This window comes from Ischnura elegans, chromosome 3 (assembly GCF_921293095.1).
Source record: "Ischnura elegans chromosome 3, ioIscEleg1.1, whole genome shotgun sequence".
Classification (NCBI taxonomy): domain Eukaryota; kingdom Metazoa; phylum Arthropoda; class Insecta; order Odonata; family Coenagrionidae; genus Ischnura; species Ischnura elegans.
In genome coordinates, this window is record NC_060248.1 from 129164086 (window position 1) to 129181641 (window position 17556).

At 39.5% G+C, this 17556-nt stretch overlaps 1 protein-coding gene across 1 annotated transcript; it reads right to left on the bottom strand.

Annotated features, from left to right (window-relative positions):
- Positions 1-458: 458 nt before the first annotated feature.
- LOC124156556 (trafficking protein particle complex subunit 12) lies at positions 459-17507 on the bottom strand. The gene is made up of 9 exons (XM_046531174.1): positions 17411-17507; positions 16588-16966; positions 16239-16508; positions 12272-12391; positions 11538-11648; positions 8614-8889; positions 5643-5789; positions 3934-4233; positions 459-2604 (listed from the first exon to the last, which is right to left on the bottom strand). The coding sequence occupies exons 2-9, from the start codon at positions 16810-16812 to the stop codon at positions 2359-2361; spliced, it is 1695 nt and encodes a 564-aa protein (XP_046387130.1). The 5' UTR covers positions 16813-16966; positions 17411-17507; the 3' UTR covers positions 459-2358.
- Between the last annotated feature and the right edge of the window lie 49 nt (positions 17508-17556).

The following is a 17556-nucleotide window of genomic DNA, read 5'->3' on the forward strand; positions in this document are numbered from 1 at the left end:
ATTACTCTACTGGGTTCATTTTGATTGCCGGTTCCATAGCGTAATTTGATATGGCAGCTATCAGCAAATACTCTTGAAGGTACTTTGAATACTTTGCAAGAAAGCACGCACATACTTCATTGGTAAGGGAGAACATACAAAAGGACTGAATTCATGTAATCCCCCATGCGTTCGTGTGTCGAACAAAGTCACAATGTCTTGTGATTTCAAGGGCATACCCAGGATCAAAACTAAAGGGGGCAAGCCATTATAGTTGTAAAGATTTAAGCATGGAAAAGGTGAATGAAATCAACATTTCAAGGAAACTGTAACAGCTCTCTCTTTATTAGTTTTTACAATTATGTTCCAAGACATTTGCGATTTTTGCTTAATGGGGGGAGGAGGGGCAGCTGACCCTCGCCGGGTACACCCATGTGAGATTTCTCCTCGTATTTGAGATTAAAAATGAAATACAACAATATCACTGCACGCAATATAATACTTTGTATTTTAATATGAAATTAAATGGTTAAGGCTGTGCAATACACAAAACAGAGGGAACGTAATGATCATTACGTTCCTTCAATATCCGTATTAAAACTCTGGCCTATTTTTTAAGCATCTGGGAGGCACGTGATCCCCCCCTAAATCCGCCAATGCAAGTACTTCAAAACTTTGTGACCACCTATACTCAAGCGGCCATGACTGCAATACACCAGACTTTTTGCAAAATTTATAAGAACAATTAGTCATATGCTAACATGGAACATATTAATAAGTTTTATCATCTATCTCTAAAAAAGGTGCAATATCAACTATTGATAAGCTATAAAAATCTGACTCAACGCTGACAGCTAAGAAAAAATTCTTTATTAAATAATAATTTGACTTCCCCAGTAATTGAATGCACATCACTTCCCACCTTCATGTCAGATATGCAATAAGGTATACCTCCAAGCAATCTTTATTTGAAGAGAAATTTTCAGGAGATTCATAAAACAACTGGTTAGCATCCTAACATCCTCAGTATAACATAGGCAACAGGTTTGTGGTTACTTGTGCACCTAAGGAAGAAATAAATCTAACCTGATCACACATGAATCAAGGCCTGGTACATTATGGAACACATACAATAGCGAATGCATTACTGTAAAAATAAACTAAACTCACCGTGTATAACCACCCAACTTGTACAAAGCTATGACCATTAAATAGAGCCTGTTCTAATTTGGTTCATTCATTTTTACTTGTTCCATTCTGACCCACCAAAATTTTGAATGCATTCATACGCTAACTTGTTGGTGTTCATTTATTGCGTAGGTAGGCCATGAAAGATGCTTTAATGCTCAGCATAAAGAAGTGATTTTAAATATACTCATGGATAGTTGTCACTTTTTGGCAAACCTCCTTCAAAATTTTCTATAACCCTAGTCTCCTAATCTGACTGCAATTGGCTGCTGCAATTTCTCCACCATTCACATTATTCATACACCTCTTTCCCCAGTGGAAGACCAATTTTTCTGCAAGATGTGATATCTACCAGCACAGAGGCATTGAAATAAATATCAAAGAAAGAGTTAGATGTAAAGATATTCACTCCATTCTAACATTCCACATAAATAGTTCACTCCATTCAGCTGGTAATACACTGGAGTAAACATCAATTTTGCACAAGTGTAAATCACTGCAGCAGTAGTTCCATGACTTTTCAACACTGTCCTTTTATTCACTGGCTGACCAATGAACTGATTTACTGACTCATAGGATTTCTGCTGTAACACCCTTGGTCCTTCCTTTCACAGCACATGTATTTAGAAATCACATTAGTGACCCTAAAGCAAAGAATCTTCTCAGTGATATAGCTATAGTTGTGGTTGCCAACCTTGATTCTTTCAAATACGATTTAACCACTTAGGCACACATCACAATGTAAATTGAGTAGTTATGAGTCTATTTATGTTTAATTAATAGCATAAATCGGAATAAGGGATGTAAACTAATCTTTTCTTTAACTTAGTTAATGTGAATGGTAAATGGCAGCAGTGACAGTATAAAAAATAAAGCTTTCGCACTTAAATAAGCAAACAACTACTAAACCCAAAAAGCAATAAATAAAATCATTAAATAATTTAGACCATTATTTACAATTCAGTGCATGACAAAATGCTACAAGAAACTTTCCTAGGTAATTATTAAATACAATAGCTGTCATGCAAGGATAAATACAGTATCAGTATTTGGTTCTTATTTCTGGAAGTAGTTAAAAGCCAACAATCAATAAAAATGGTTTCACAGCACATTTTTAAGATACAAAAAATATCTCTGAAGGAAAAAGAGGCCTCATGAATATGATACCATAATTGTACATTCAAAGCTGAATTACACATGTAACTTGAGACAGCCCGGATGCACACCATCACCCTTATGAGTTGCCAAGAGTCTAAGCATTGCCACTTTACTCCGAGCTCTACATGCACTGCGCAACTCATACAGTGTGCACACGTTTAGAAGAACACTCTCATGAAGGGCCATTTTTGGATTAGCTTCAATAGCTGCTTCAGCTACTTCCAATGCCTCCCGCAAACGTCCCAGGTAGAGTAGGCAAACAGCAACATTGTTTGAGACCTTTTTGAACAGAGGAAGATGGTAAATAATTAGTAAGGCAAATGTAATATATATACATGCTCTTCATGCAAGAAATGAATCAGCAACCCAGCAAGTGGCTGATGTAGTCCAGTCCATCAAACTCTCTGCAGAATCTATCTTACTAACGTACTATCGTTTTCAAAAGCATGTAGACACCCACGAGCCCCACTTAACTGATGTGGTAGGGTCGGTAAAAACTTGTAAGGTTGGCACATGAGGTAGCCTGCATCTCTCACCAGTACGCCATAAATAGTCGACAATGACGGACGTGGGGGCAAGGGGTAATTATTTTTTATTCACAAAATAAAAAAAAAATACCACTTGCTCAGATTCGAATCCCCCCCATTACTTCAGTGCAACATATGAGCGTGAAGTAATCCTTCTCAGCTACGGAGCCACATACACATTCCGTGTTCACAATGAGTCCAAATATGAATCTGAAGAGAGGAAATCCTCCCCACGGAGCTCGCAAGAAAACACTCTGAAGGCCCAACATGAGCGCGAGTTTCCTCAGCACATTCTATCCGCTAGGGCATTTGAGCCTGTAGTTTGACTCCTCTCTCGCTAGCCCGGTCGCCCCCGCGTCCGTCCTCGTCGACTATTGCTGGCGTACTGGTGAGAGATGCAGAATATCCTTTGTGCCAACCTTATAACTTTTTACCGACCCTATCACATCAGTTAAGTGGGGCTCGTGGGTGTCTACATACTTTTGAAATCAATAGTACATGGTCACATTATACCCAGACTCTCAAAATATTAAGCTGTTATCAATAAAAGTTTGTGTTACAGGCTTATTATGAGTATGGAAAGCTATGTGATGCCTGAACACCAGTACATATTAGCAAAATACGTACCCCAAACGTGACCAAGCATTTTAATAGGTAACACCTTATGACTTGAATCTCTCATTAAAATTTTTTCATGAGATATTGAAATGAAATGTAGTTGCACTTTTCCACAATAATTTAATTCATAGGACACGTTTTGACTCATGGAGCCATTATCTGGCACAAGACTTGTAACTGTCTTGTCTCGTACCATATGATGGATCTGTGAACCGAAACAGGTTATACAAATTAAATTATTGTGGAGAAGTAAAACTACCTCTTTATTTCAATATGTCGAACTTCCACTACGTAACACCTGAGTCAGTTGAGATTTTTCAAGGGAATGTGAAGTGCAGTATATTTTAAAGAAAGTCACTTGTCAAAAGCCCAGCATCAATATTTAACTCCAATTCAAACCATGAAGACTAAAAAGAATCACTTGCAAATCCTTCAAGCCCTGTGAAGGGAAAACAACACTTACCAACACATTAGATGGATCGATTTGCAATGCTTTCCTGAAATATGTCAACGCCTCCCTGAAAGCATTCTGTGCAACTGCCACCAGACCCCTATCAATCAATTCTCGAACTTCATCGACTTTGGTCCCACCTCCAGCGGTCCTTCTCGAGAGTGAAAAGTTCTGCTCGGCACCAGCCACATCCCCCAGTTGCAGCAAGAGACGACCGAGAGCAGATCTCAGTGCTCGGCCACTGCCAGCCGCTTGCTCTCTCTCCGCCTCCTCCACCAACGGAAGGAGAATCTTCACAGCGAGTTCGTAGTCCTGCAGAGTGAATTTGAGAGAGGCAAGATCTGCAGTCAACCTCAGAATTCCCTTGGTTTTACCAGATTAGAGACTACGAACACTTACTAGAAAAGAAACATCTGGTGCTTTCCCCCTCTTGGGGAACTCCCTAACATACACACCAAGGATGAAATTTACTATGAAACAAATATTTGGCTTAGTCGGGATTTGAACCTGGATCTCCTGATTGCCAAACAGGTATGCTACCAATTACACCACCGAGCCAAGCCAAGGCTTATCTGATCGAGAATCAGGAGATCCAGGTTCAAATACTGACTAAGCCAAAGATATGAAATCTTTGGCTTAGTCAGTATTTGAACCTGGTCTGCCTGGCTTGCCCGAGGTCTGGAAAGCACGAACAAGATATTCAGCAATAACTATTTTGATATTGTTTGTTAAGCTGGTGAAATAAAAAGTTTAATTCGAGAACCACCTTAAAGATTGATATCTTTTCAATTTTCCCAAAACTACGTGGGGCAACCTAACATCCCCCACCCTCCCAAAATCCTCCTTATATTATGCCACCTCTCTGCAGAACCAATGGAGGTGGAGGAAAGTTCGATTACTAATGCATCGCACTGCTAAAAAATTAACTGAAATTGTATCTCTAGTGATCTATGGTTAAGTGAAACAAAGGTAGAACTTGAGTAACTATCTACAATATTCAATTAAGAGAAACACTTTTTTTCTTTCACAGAGATGGAGTTCTAGAAAAAATTGGTCCTTGCAGTAGCAACAAAGGCATTCTTGCCGATTTGCCAAATTTCCCTGTGCTCTTCTATTTGATATAGAGAAAGCTAATGACAATTGATAATCACCAATGATGTTTTATCCATTATGAATAAAAGAATTTTCTTCGGGACATTAATTTAGTTGTCACAACATTATTTTTTTCTTACTGTAAATGTTGGCAGGTATATAACATCCTTAGATCAAAAAAACTTCTAATACCACTCCCCTTGTTTTAACATGGAATACTTGATATCTTTTTGACATTGAGATGTCATATAATGTTTATTCTCAGCGAAAGAAAATGCACCCTCACCAAATGAAGAAATTTTGGAAGAAAAACCCCTCCGCTCTTCTGAATTTCCTCCATGGAGACTGACCTTGTAATGGATCAAATGAAGGATGTTAGGGCGAACTAGACAATAAATGTTGAGCTTCCTCTTTTCAGAAGGGCTAGCAGAGCAATGGGTAAATGTATGGCTATTTGAAGACTAGCAGACCACAATCAATCGGTAATCCGTGAGCTTCTAGTTTGGGGTTAGTGGAGCCATTGAAGAGTGGAATAGGGGAGGGAGGACAAAGTAATGAGCAAAATTTTTACCCCTTATTTCAAAATATTACTGATTCGTGATTTTGATGGATGGAAATAGGATAAAAACCTTAGCATAAACAGCACAATTGGTGATGGAGAAGAGAACACGTTTCCTTCTCTCTGACCACAGTTGAATTGATTTGCATCGATCATCCTCAGAAATAGCAATTTGGGTGCCATCCTCTCGAAGTCCTTGTCGAAGATTACTCAGAACCTGAAATGACAAGAAACTTACATCAAAATTTAAAATACATTATTCTTCAAGGAATTCGAGGGTGGACCGCAGTAAACTTCAGGTTTCCCTGTATTTTACTCTAATTCATTTCAAGGCATAGGTAAGTTAACAATGCAATGGCATTCATAAGCATTTTCTTAAGTTAAAAATTTTAACATGAGAAAGCTTGTTCAAAACACACAATAATGAATAGTATTGAACTTAAACCAATATTAGTACAAAATTTAATTATTAACTCCTTCAAAGACTTGCAGTAATATGACAAAAATTTAATGTCAAGTATGACAATGCATAATTAATATGAGCCCATAATTTTATTAACAATATTTATAAATGCTAACTAAACCTGACCAAGTTCTAAATATTAGATTATGGGTGGCAATGTTTTCAGTGATAAATTGTAGGAACCATAAGAGTAAAAAAATTTCTGTCATGTGGAGTGGCATCGCATGGGTGCCAATCTGGCCTTTTTCAAATGAGGATAAAATTGACCATTGCTATTCGTCTAAACTGGGATTTCTAAAACCAAATAATTTGTATATTATGTAAACACTAATGGTGGGTAATGAATCGCAATCAATGCCTTTCCTTTTCTTTGATGAAGGAAACTACCCTATTACTTTTTCCTCTACCACAAATAATTGACAAAGCCTGCATAATGGATTCCAAAAGTTGGGCTATTTTCTCAGTGGCAAATAGAACTGTTACTATACCCCTTTTCCTAACTGATGACGGGAAACCATGAACGCGCTCGAGGCCCACCCACCCTTCTAGCCAATCGCAGAAGAGTGGCAGGTGAAAGTAGGTAGGAGGCCGCAGTCTCTCTCCGACTATTTTGCAGTGACCATCGCTCTCCAGCTTGCAGTGTTGCAAACTTAATCCGTGAAGATCGCATTCGTTCCGCCTCACGTATGGTAATTTCCACGTGTGCCATAATGGGCACTTTCTCAATCCCTCTGAGTCTCAATCCCTCCGAGACTTAATCCCTCTGAGACTTCATCACGAGGAGACGATTCGAGAGCGCCTGAGTACCACTCTCGCGAAGCGCCAGAGTACGTCGTGCCAGCTAGATTCCGCGCGCCGCAAATTCTCGCGTCCTGTGAAGTGCTCACAATTTATAGTGAATTCATCAACGGTGTCGGCCTCTTTATGCCATATGTGAACTCTCGTTACCCTCCGCCACCACCTCGCCAATCGTAAGGTGAAATGTCAGTGTGAAACCTTTCCCCTCCTCTGCCTTCACCTCCCTCTCACGCCTGCTTCGAGCGCGGTCGCTATCCTGTAAGCGAGCCGGCCAGCTCTCTCTGCTTTCTGACCTCGGACAAGGAAGGAACCTCTCGTGCCCGGCATCTTCCCAAAGGCAAGAGTACATTAACCTAAGGCAATTTAGTATTTTATGTGTTGTGCTCCTAAAGCTTACTTTGGTTATTAAATGTATTATACCGTTGGAAATCAACCATATTGTTTGTTATTTTTTCACTCCTAACTGCCTATTTCTCGTCAATTCATTCTCGCGACGTGTGTGCGTTGCACACGCACTGGCAATGCTGGTTGGCCAGATAGAAGGGAAAAGGGAAAGATAGAAGGGATGTAGGGGAACGGTGAGGTGGAAGGGGCAGCGCTCCTGATTGGCTACTATCTCTCTACTGCCCAGCCCCCAACAGTTGGGAAAGAGGGAATAGCATTTGTATCGGCACGGGCCAATGATTATCTTCACAGAAAATGGAATTGCAAGGCCTAACAGTTGGCTTGGTTTTCAATGTGATGTTAAATAGATGTCATCTCAATCAGAAATCTCTTCTCCAGCTTCAGCAAAATCAATTGTATGGGAAAGTGCAGATTTAAAGGCATTGAAACTGATACATTCAATGGTTTTCAGCTCAACTTTGTGGAAATTAATACACGAAAATGAAAAGGAGACTTCGTTGCTTTCCACAGATTTATTTCGTCCGTACGACATGTTTCGACCATAGAGGTCATTATCAAGTACATAGATTTCGAATTTTAAGCAAACATATATACTCTTGAAGGGATTGGGGGAAAGAGTGGAAGGAGTGGGTGTCAGGAGGGGGGGAAGGTAGTGAGTTGGAAACCCCAAGTGGGGGTTGTATTGAGAAAACAACCGTTGGAGGGCGGCGCTGGTGAGATGGAGGGAGGGGGGGGGTTTGTTGACTCGAAAGGGTTTTCCCGTGAGTTGGGGTTAAGGAAGAGGTAGGTGATTAGAGGGTGTGGAGTGGGGCCGTAGGGGTCTGGATTTTTGTCCATCCGTGATGTTAAGGGACATTTGTAGGAGTGGGGAAAAACTTTCAAAAAGGATGCCGTTAAGTAATTGACCGTTGGTCATATTCCTCCTTATTTCCAGCTCCTCCATTTCGTCCAATTACCTCCCTTTCTTCTCTAAGTGTAGGATCTCCGCTACAAAGTCACTTTCATGATTTTCCTCCCAAAGATGTTTCGCAAAATGGGACTGCTCCAGATTGCAATTTAGGTAGCACCTCTTATGCTCTGCCACTCTTTTCTCGAACGTGCACTCCGTCTGTCCAACATATGCCATATTCATTGAAACTGATATTTGATGCCAGCACTGGGTTCTACTTTGCTGATTTCATTGCCAGTTGTAACTGCCAGTCAGGCAGGAAGATGAAGAACAGTATCGGATCAGACATCATGTGAAAGCTTGCATTTAATTAAATTGCATCCAGTGCAGATGCTGGCCCCTACAGAAATTCCCCTAGCTAAACACCCTCCACACAAATAGTAATGCAGTATAAAAAAGTGTGAGAGAGCAAATGAAGCTGTGTACCTTTTCCACAGTGGCCAGGAGAGCATAAAGATTATCTAAAGCCCGCTCGCAGCCTCCTCCACTCCCAGCTGAAGATGGCACGTACGCCGGGAGCTCAGCCACGAGAAGTCGCAGCGCAAAAGGAGCCACTGATCCAGCGCGATCCCCATGCAGCTCTGGCCGAAATGCAAAGTAGAGATCAGGGCGATCAAGACAGGGGTCAAAGGCAGCAGCCTCATCCACAGCGGTGCCAAAAGTGCGCAGACGCACAAGAAGGGCTAGGCGAGCAAACCACAGCTGAAATGGAATAAATGATCACCTTAATAACATTAAAGCACCTTCATTCAGAAAATTTACCTATTTACACTGTTACATAAACTAAATAGTCTTTTTTTTTATAAAACACAGAGGAGTGCATACAGGCTAGCAACGGGATCTGGGGCACAAATCCCAGTTGGGTTAAGTGACTTTTCCAGAACAAAGTTGTAACTTTGGTATTAATAAGCCTATTTTTCAGAATAAAAAAAAAACCTGCACATTTATACAGAGCCATTTAACCCTTTCAAGACGGTGGAGATCTCTGCTTGGCATGACAGCTGTACTGAGCCCCAAGAGACCCTCCTGTCCCCTCTGTACATTGGAGCATTTTTGCACAACATTCGTTAAGAAGGGTATCACAGATAATCACACCCTCACAGCATCAACCTTTTTCGACCCTTCCTAGTGGGGACTCCGCATTATCTCAAACTCCAAGATTAGTTGGGCTCCCTCCTATCAGGGTTTATTTGTTGCTTGCACGTTAATCGCAGACTTTTAAGTCCTTTTTTTATTCTGAGAATTTTCAAATTTTGAACAAAGTTCTAACGTCAATATTAACGCATTTAATGCATCAACAATTTCCATGTTTATGTTTATACTGAAATCAAGATATAAGTTAATATTTATTGTAGAATTTCATTTCAAATTTGTAAATGCTGCTAAAATGGCAAAGAATTCAATACTTAGTATAAATACCTATGCAGATGGCTTAAAAGGCATCAACCAAACTTAGTTCTCTTATGGTAGAAGATCTAAGCAGAAAAATAGGTATTTGAAAAAAAATCTCAGTTTTTGATACCCAAGAAGTTTCGACTACAGATGTGAACCCTGACTTATAGACAAAAAATTCATGGCCTCGAATCAATGGAGACAGAGCAGTTGATACTGGGGTTGGGAGAATTACAGAAATTACTACAAAAGCAAAATTCCCTGGGTTCATTGGATATAATTAAAGCAATTCAGGAGCTCAAATTGTCTGAGACATCGTTTGCATCTAAGTGCCTTCAAGCAATTTGGATCCCGTCTGCAAATGTGGACTCGGAAAGATTTTTTCCTGCTATAGCACTGTGTCACACCAGATAAGATAACAAATCTAAAAGAATAAAATCAACTGATTTGGGCGTTACTTGGTGGAATGATGAAATATTCATGGTGAAACAAAAACACAGTACTATTCTACAAAATTTATTTAAGTTGTAAATAAATTTTGTGGAATAGTACTGTGTTTTTGTTTCACCATGAAAATCTAAAAGAAGACAATTTGATCACAATAGTAATATTTCATTTGAAATTAAATACATTCAAAAGTACTTTCTCTCATATGTAAGCTGGATTTATGGAAATGTAAAAGGATAAAATATGTAAAATGGGTGAATTCAGTCAATACCCCATGTATATTATTGCTTAAATTATCCCCGGTCAATAATATCCTAAATTTAGGGCAATGTGTAGGCCACTGAAAGTATGGCTCTCAATCAACATCAATTATTTTGATGTTAAAATAACACCAATTTCAGGGCAAAATGACATCACTTTTTTTTAAATATAACACCACTTTTGGCTATAAAATAACCCCACCTTTTGAATGTCCCTAGCAATGAGTAAATAAAGACAATTTCCAATTTTTATTTCTCCGAGAAGCACATGAACTTAGAACACAATGAAAGATAAATATGGTCATAAATTTCAATTTTATTGAAAGTAAAAAGCCAACAATGGAAATGTAAATTTCCCAAAAATGCAGATAATAAGAATCGTTAATTTTAAATTTTTATTTCTCACAGTAGCAAATGCATTAAGAAAATATTAAAATTTAAAAATGGGTGTAACAATAATTGAGCTTAACAAGACAAACCATTAATTAGTTTATTATAAGTAAAATTGGACATTGCAATATTTCCACTGAGTTTTATTTTTGACACTACGTGTTTCGTTGCTACAACACAAGTAGTAGTGAAAGGGTAAATAAATTAATCAATTCTTCGTTAAAACTTTCGCAGGTGCTCGTCATTCATTAAAAACTTTTGGGCTATGTCACCGCATCAATTCTTGGGTGGCCCCAACGTTTCCCAACCTATATTTTCTCTTTTTATATAAATAGTTACAACAGTTAATATCCCAATATACAACAGTTAATATCCCATAAAATTTTACCTACTTTCACTCGCAAGAAGTTTTCGAACTTCAGACCCTTGAATAATTCCTCATCAGGGTTACACTGCACAGGGAAATCAACCAGAGAACTCCAAGAATCCACCCAGCATGAATCAAAGACCCACCCATAGCACACAACATAATCAGAGTTATTAAACACTAAATTTGAAATATTTCAACCCTTTCGCTTGAACAGTGGTGAAATTCACAAGAAGAATTTGACTTGAAGAAATCAAATTATGGACCTTTTGCTTTTTGGCTCCATAAATTTATATCTCGAATAGTTGAAAATAAAAGGCATTTGGTTCCATAAATCAGGTTAATGTATGCAAGAACAATGACCATATCATGTGACACTGGATGTATTCTGTGGGTCATTTATCGTAACTTATCTCAGCAAAACTTTTCCTGCTATGTTTACGATTTGAAATGAAATGGCTAAATATGTAGACGCAGGAATGGTGGCAACTTACTTGCAAGGAATGGGGAGTGTGCTTAGCAGGATGTCCAGCTCTTCCCCTCCCTTGTCCATAGACTGACAGCAAGCGGCCTGTGAGGTTCACTGCAGCTCTAAGACAGCCAGCCTGAAACATGATTAAACAATTTATCCATGACAATGCCCGTCCTCTCAGCACTGGTGTAACCCAACTACTTCTGGACCAATTCCAATGGGACATTTTCGATTATCAGCTGAAAAAATCCGACCTAGCACGTAGTGACTCATATCTTTTTGCTGAAATGAAAATGCAGCTATGAGGGAAATAATAGTTAACTGACAATGAGCTTTATGACAACAATAAAATTCATTGAAGGCGGCAACGTTCTGTGAAGAAGGTATTGCAAAGTTTGTCCACAGGCACCAATTCCTAAATCCCCAAATCAATTATTTAGAATAGCAGCCACAAGTTAACTTCATTATCAGCAATGAAATAATTTTTAATCATTCACTTTGTCTTCTACTTATGACCAATCGGAGGTTGAAAAAACTGCTCTTGTAAGTTAATAAACAAGTTACAAATGGTTAAAATGAAAATAAATTTGGCTCTAACCAATGGCACTATCTACGCATGCTGAGGCAATAGGATTGAAATTAATTATTATATCCATTCAATGCATAACATTTGTCATTTCAACATGGAAAAAGTTAATAATGCTACAATAGAAACCTTGTTAGGTGAAAACACGCAGTTTGCTCAGTGACACTTACACGTATAAGTTCGCACAGGCCTCTATCATCTTGAGTGACATCATTTGCGGTGAGGACTTTCCTCTTGCTGGCCTCACCTTCTCCAAGATAGTGAGCAACCATCTCTCCCACAGGATCTCCCTGAAAGAATGACAAAAACACACGGAGTCACTAGAAGTAATAAATCACGGGGCACTTAGAACAATTATAAATTCAATTTTGAACTTTCCATCAGCCTACGCTCATCTTTTAACAAACACCTCATGAAGGGCAACATAAAAAATAGATATTTACAAAGTTTCACCTCTCTTGTACATTCATTTGATAAAAAATTTAAACAGATTCATTGAAATACTTCTAGCTTTTGACTTGAAAATACCGGCTGGGAAAAAATTTGCACACCAAATAAGTACAAGGCTGCAAACACAAAGATGCTTGCCTTTACAGGCAGTGATGGATGTTGAACAGTGGCGCCAACTCCATGGGGCTTGAGGGGGCCCAAGCCCCTTCAAAAATTCGTTATGGGGGTGAGGAAAAAATGTGCCAGGCTTATCAATTTTCCCCGGAGTGTCCAGACATCGAGATTCGAGTTATAAGGGTTCTAATGTTGATCGTTTGACTCTTCTAAAATGCTTAAAAAACTTAAAACTCACTAATTATAAAATTTTCCGGGGCAAGATCCCTGGTTTGGGCCCCCCCCAATATTTTTTGTAAGTCGGCGTCCCTGATGTTAAAAAATGACAATAATGTATATGATCAAGAAGGCATTACTCAAATTTGCTCCTCACAGGAGCAGCTCATGCTTTTTCCCCTGAATGAAATCCTCAGCATGAATCAAGCAACTCTATGAATTCAAAATCGAAGAGGCAGGCCTCAAAAAGATACAGGAAGATGAATTACGTAAAATACCTGATAATGATGAAAATACACAATATTGATGAAGCCAAGAACTAAAAGACAGTTCTTACAAAAGAAGGCCACGGCTGACAGCCAGGCCTAGAGGGAGTAGTGGAGGAGTCCGAGGTACTCGGGGACTGTGGCACAAAGGAATATAGAAGAAAGAGCCAATGACTGGAGCAAATAGAACAAAGGAGCACATCGTCCATTGAGGGTCCAATACTCTCTGCAGGGGTAACATTGGTATAAAAACATATGCTTAACAGGGCTTAAAATCTAATCTCTCATTTTTAGTTATTTTTTCCTTGCAGAAGAGATTCAGTAAAACACTTTTATCCACATTTTTCCTGTCACAACAAAGGAAAAAACTTCTCAGACTTATGCAAAGGTTTCTTCTGGCTCATCATGCAGAAAACTGTTTGCAGCAAAATCAATTAATTTTCCTTGATATTACAGATTGTTGTGTTGTAATATGACTATACCTTCAACTGGAAAAATACTGTCATATAGGTATTCGAGATATTTGATCTATGATTTAATATTCGAATTCGATATTCGAGTTCGAGAAATCTGCTATTCGACCCATCTCTAGTTTTCAGCCACAGTGTATGTCTCACAGCCTCCATCCCAGTGTGGTACAGAGGTGCCAGTGTGGTGACCGTTCACTCTGAGTGCTTTTAATTTATTATAATTTTTATTGATTTTCACTCTTTCCAAGCAAATATGCATTTAAATACAGCAAAAATAGTCTTGAAGCTCAGCTACAAAGCCTATTATGTTTCTTAAATCTCTCTCTTGGTTTGTTTGAAGGGTAGGAGGATGACGGGCAATGCCCTAGTGTTGTTCAGCTATCAGTGGCTGGAAAGCATCATGCAGATCAAACTTTCTAAGTGTATGGTGTAGTATAGTGGCGCCGCAATGGGGGGGAGGGGGTTTTGGGAGATACAACCCCCCCCAGAGCTCAGAGAATTTTAAGTTTAATCCATTTTACTTAATTGGATTAGGATTACTTATAGAATAGTGTTAGGATTATCCAAATATCCCTCAGAAAGCCGTAAAACTCACCATTTTGAACCATTAGTCTTAAACTTTTCCTGGAGGAGGGCCCCCGCAAATCCCGATTACCCTGGCGGGTATGCAGTACTCCCACACTCCTAAGTATTAGTTGCACCTAAAACCCCCCCTGGTGTAGTATTCCCATCTTCACGTTTGGAATAAGACTGCTTACGAGGTAGGATCAAAAAATTAGTAGGTCTGAGTTTCTGTAGTGCGAATGGAGCTGTGGAGGGGGATCGGAGATTAGGCGTGGTAGTGAGGAGTCTTCCAAAGAGTCGGACATTTTTTTCAAGTCACCTGCAGCCAATTGGAGTTTAAGCACATCGATTTCCCTGGACCTCTGTTACGAAGCGCAGTCTAAATCCAAGATGGGGGAAAATCTCTAGCAGCGCTAAGCCATCAGATTCTGTGTCAAATTCTGGAAAACTGTGACGTAGACCCTCACAATGATTAAATATACCAACGGGGATGCTGCCATGAGATACTTATCATTGTTCAAGGGGCATAAACGGGAGGGGAGGGAGCTTGTTGAAGACTATCAGGGCACTGGTCACCAATCAACTTCATCATGTGGCCAAAGGTAAGGCAAAGAGTGGTTCCCAGGAAGTTCATAGCCCCAGGATAGACTGTGAATGCCAGTTCTTACATGGACATGCTTGACAGGCTACGCAAACGTGTCTTCCACATGCAGCCAGCATTCGGTGATTGTTGGAAGCTTCGCCACGACAATGCCCCGTGCTACACTGCGCTACTGGTGAGTGAAGTTTGGTGGTGCCAGTCCAGATCTAGCACCACCAGACTTCTCCCACTTTTCTCGGCTGAATCAAGACTTCAAGGGAAACCAATACAGCTCTGTAGATGATGTCCAAGGGGCCGTGACATCATCTCTGAAGGGGATGCAGGAAAGTGAGTTGCAGAAGGTGTACATGTTGTGATGCAGTGTTGCATTCTGCAGGATAACTACACTCCTCGATGCCTTGCATAGGTTTATAAATTTATGAGCAAGGTCTCAAGGAACGCATGCTCATATATCAGGCACTTACTGAATTCGGGAAGATATCGGCCCTCGATCACGACATACCGCATTCTTCTTTTGAGAAAATGAAACAAATGGGCTTGTTTTTATATACTTATTAACGCGTAACTCACTTTATGTACTTCACTCTGAAGTTATTTTGCAGGGCAACTAAAAGTATGGGAGACTGAAGAGACTATGTAGAACTTTTAACAAACCATGTTTTTTCCAACGAATCCTGAAAGAAACATTCATACAAACTTAGTTTTTACCAACCTATGGTAATAACGAGATTCTACTGTACGTCAATGAGTCAGGGTTGCAAAGGGGGTGTTTACTTACGAAATTTAGCGAATTTATTTTTTTATTTTTTTTTATTCCCAAACCTCCGAATACAGCTCTCTTAGGCAATTTTAAATCGGGGTATTCAACAAGTTCAACAATGAAACATACAAGAACAACCATGCCCTGGATAAGGTATACTTACCCAGGCGCGACTCGAACCCGCGACCTCATGTTTGGCAGGCGAGGATTTACCCCGCCGCCACAGAGGCGAATGAACTGTGTGTGGCGTACAATAATGACAATCTGTCAGCCATTGTTCATGGCATAGCAGAAAATGCGGAGAATCATTCCACAACCAAGCACATAGATATCAGACATCAATTACAGCATAAGACAGTACAGAACAATAAAATATTACATGCCAACTAAGAAAATGGTAGCAGATGTGCTCACTCCGGCTGAGTGGGCCAAAAGTTCTGAGTTGAGTCAAGGATTTATGACATGAGAAAAAGGCCGAAATAAAAGATTAAGAAGGGGCAATATTCGTTGGAAAGGATTGAATGGATTAAGAAGGCTTTTGTTTTTGGATATAATTTAAAATTTGAGATAGGCCTTTTTCTTGTCACTTGTTTTATGCAGTTCTTCCATTTTTTTGGACAGAGTTGATTATTTTACTAAATAGTAGAAACCCCATGTCCCTTTTATTTTATCTATAAATATCCCAACAATACTTACTAATTCTCCATCCAAAATGACACCGGGCATGGTCAAAGCTTCTCCTTCAGGAAGAGCCCCAACTCCACCGCTGGCTATTTCTTGCAGTATTCTCTGTGTTCTAGGTCCTGGAATCCATGCATCACGGCGCCGCTCCGCTTCACCAGTCAGCCCTCCTGGCCGTGGAGAACCAAGACCAGAGGGAATAACTGTTACATTATTTGGATTGAGATTCGGAGCTATACCAGGGTCAGACACTAAGCCTCCTAGCTGCTGCTGATTTTCTTCATCCTTTAAAGGAAAGGCTACAATTATCTTATCTGCTGTAGAGATACATGTTGAAAATGAATGAAGTCTTAAACTTCCTTACCTCTGAGTATATTGTGCACACTGTAAATTGCTCTCTCAAATTATCAACAGCTTGATTATCAGTCGAACTTGATTCATGGGATCCTGACGCAACCCCAACAGAATTATCTTGTACACCGGCATTACTTGAAAAATTGGGATTTTCTGCTGAGAGTCCATCTAAGTAACTGTCGGTAATTCCACCTTGTGAATAGTAGTTGGGTATATGAGGTTGATTTTTACTCATTTTGGCTCTATCGAGAGACTTTCAAAGAGAACAGGGGTTAATGTAAGGAGAATAAATTTATTTTTTCAGGATATATTTTCCATTCTCTGCATTATGATCCAGACAACAGCTAATTTACTTTCCAAAGTAATGAACGCCACCATATCATTGAAACCTGAAGAAACATAAGAATAAAAACAATCTTAAGTCATAACATACTAAATGCCATACCGGAAAGTAATACTATGTTTTTATAGCATATGTTATGCATGCAAGAGGTGCACCAATCCTAAGTCTCAAACGCCATTTAAAGTGATATCTAGAATACCTGTGAAAACACAATTTAAGCCCTTTAATTCCCTTACTGGCAGTTACAGCAAGAAAACTATCCACCCACGAAAGGGAAGTTATGGAAACGCTCGAAATCGGTAACTTTGTCTGAATAGCTTTGAAGTCACCGCAGTTGGAGGACGTAAGTTACTTGCAGTCACTTGTATAACATTCAATAGAAAAATGGATTATCTCAATACTTCACTGTCCCAATTCTCTCGACCATTACAAATATCAAATGATCATGTCAAATCATATACCAAATGATCAAAAGACCAGATCAACTTACTCTCCCATCAAAGCCATGGAAATCTTCAGTTTCCTTCCCTTTCTCTTGGATTACTTTTTTCACAGCTGGTGGAACCAGTGGAACCGATTGACAATTGTTCGATACCATTCGATACCTCCCAGGCGTTTACGTATCGATAGTTATAT